This window comes from Aplysia californica, unplaced genomic scaffold (assembly GCF_000002075.1).
Source record: "Aplysia californica isolate F4 #8 unplaced genomic scaffold, AplCal3.0 scaffold00776, whole genome shotgun sequence".
Taxonomy (NCBI): Eukaryota; Metazoa; Mollusca; class Gastropoda; order Aplysiida; family Aplysiidae; genus Aplysia; species Aplysia californica.
The window spans coordinates 25516-27828 of NW_004798046.1; the positions used below are offsets into that span (position 1 = coordinate 25516).

The following is a 2313-nucleotide window of genomic DNA, read 5'->3' on the forward strand; positions in this document are numbered from 1 at the left end:
GTTTATCCACGTGTTTCTGATACTGCCTCATACAGTCCTCCCACCACCCACCATCCACCCACACACACACCCACCAACCACCCACAAACACACCCACCAAGCACCCACCTGTTCCACACGACACAGTTTATCCACGTGTTTCTGATACTGCCTCATACAGTCCTCCCACCACCCACCCACCTGTTCCACACGACACAGTTTATCCACGTGTTTCTGATACTGCCTCATACAGTCCTCCCACCACACACCAAGCACCCATCTGTTCCACACGACACAGTTTATCCACATGTTTCTGATACTGCCTCATAGAGTCCTCCCACCACCCACCCACCTGTTCCACACGACACAGTTTATCCACATGTTTCTGGTACTGCCTCATACAGTCCTCAGCTAGGTGAAAGTGCGCCGAGTACTTGCTCAGCTCCTTCTGGTACTGCGGCGCTTTCTTCAGCATCTGGCTCAGGTCGCGGATGTTGGTCTTGTCCGACGTATTCATACGCTTCGACTCGGCAAACTGCTTCAGCTTCTTCGTCACCTGTCTGAGAACACACAAGGGTTTTCCGTTTTTGGTAAGAGTTATACGGCACTTGCAGTGCAATCAGGTCAGACGGTCACAGAAGTGCAGGAGATTTGAGGTGTTACTGGTGAGTTTAGTTATAATTACAATTTTGGTTTTGTTAGTTAGCGTTGTTTTAGCAAAGGTTTTACGGCGTTCGCAACTGCATATGGTCATATGAGCGCCAAGGGGTGGATGTCAAAAGAGAAGTTTTTACAGGGAATCAGACTTACTCTGCTCACCTCTCTAGCTTCAACAGCACAAAGTCTGCTTCGACTATCAAGGCACCCCGGAAATAGCAGGTCACAAGAGAGTGACAAACATACAAAAGAAGTAGAGGATAAATTACGATAGTAAGGATTAGGAAAGAAAAAGCAGCAGTTCCCTGTTGTAGTTCAGGCATACTTATGAGCGTGACAAAGATGAATCAGCCCATGTACAATTCTACTGTGTATGAGAACATTTTAATGTCCCCCCCCTTGGGAATGGCCTAAAGACACTTCAGTCAGTAGCCCTGCCCCGAGGGGCAATTTTAGTAAGAGTTTTACGGCACCTGCAACGCAATCAGGTTAGACGGTCACAGAAGTGCAGGAGATTTGAGGTGTTGCTGGTGAGCTAAGCTATAATTGTAATTTTAGTTTTTGTTCGTAAGCATTCTACTGCACTTGCCACACAATAAGGTCATATAAATGCTGATGATTAGAGGCCTTACAAGAGAGGAACAAACACAATAAGGTCATATAAATGCTGACGATTAGAGGCCTTACAAGAGAGGTACAAACACAATAAGGTCATATAAATGCTGATGATTAGAGGCCTTACAAGAGAGGAACAAACACAAAAAGAAAAAGGAGAGATAAGGATGATAGATGTTTGATAGGAAAGAAGGAACAAACCAAACCAGAGCACCTGCAAACCACCCATTAATTTTAGTTTTCGTAAAATTGTTACAGAACTTGCTACACAATTACGTTATATAAGTGGCCAAGATTAGAGCTGTTGCCAGAGAGTATCATACAACGAGAAGAAGGAGAGAGATGGAGAGAGAAATAGAGGTATGTGAGTGGGGAGAAGAGGGGGAGAGAGAGAGAGAGAGAGAGAGAGAGAGAGAGAGAGAGAGAGAGAGAGAGAGAGAGAGAGAGAGAGAAAGAGTTGATGAAGCTTTCCCATGTACCTATACATACCATTATACCTCTAACAAATACATACTATATAATATATCTCTCTTTACGATCTATTGTTGATCAAGAGAGAGAGAGAGAGAGAGAGAGAGAGAGAGAGAGAGAGAGAGAGAGAGAGAGAGAGAGAGAGAGAGAGAGAGAGAGAGAGGTACATGTATTAGAAAAATATGGGAGGCATAGATAGATAGATAGATAGATATGGCATTTATTTATGCATGACATATATTAATATTATCATGTCCCCAGATATTGCTGTTCCCCCACTAACCATCAGCATCCACCTCGTTAATCATATCCAGCAACTCGGCTTCTGTTGGGTTCTGTCCCAAGGACCTCATCACAGTTCCGAGCTCTTTAGTGGTGATAGTGCCGTCCCCGTCCTTGTCAAAGAGGGAGAAAGCCTCTTTGAATTCTGGGGACATTTAAACGAATGAATAGAATAGTTATGAGATGTTTAGTACGTGTATGTGGAGTTTTAAAAAGAGATTTTTTTTTGGGGGGGGGATGAGGCTAGTGCTGTTGTAAGACTAAGAGAAAGTGAGGGAGGAAAGAGCCAGCGAGAGAGAGAGAGAGAGA

At 44.2% G+C, this 2313-nt stretch overlaps 1 protein-coding gene across 1 annotated transcript in view; it reads right to left on the reverse strand.

Moving 5' to 3' along the window:
• The window catches only part of LOC101846608 (syntaxin-binding protein 1), a gene marked incomplete at its 5' end in the record, with an annotated part of 28598 nt that overhangs the window by 18777 nt on the left and 7508 nt on the right, over positions 1-2313 (reverse strand). The window contains 1 exon segment of the mRNA XM_013088619.1: positions 332-539. Coding sequence (XP_012944073.1) covers positions 332-539 — 208 coding nt within the window.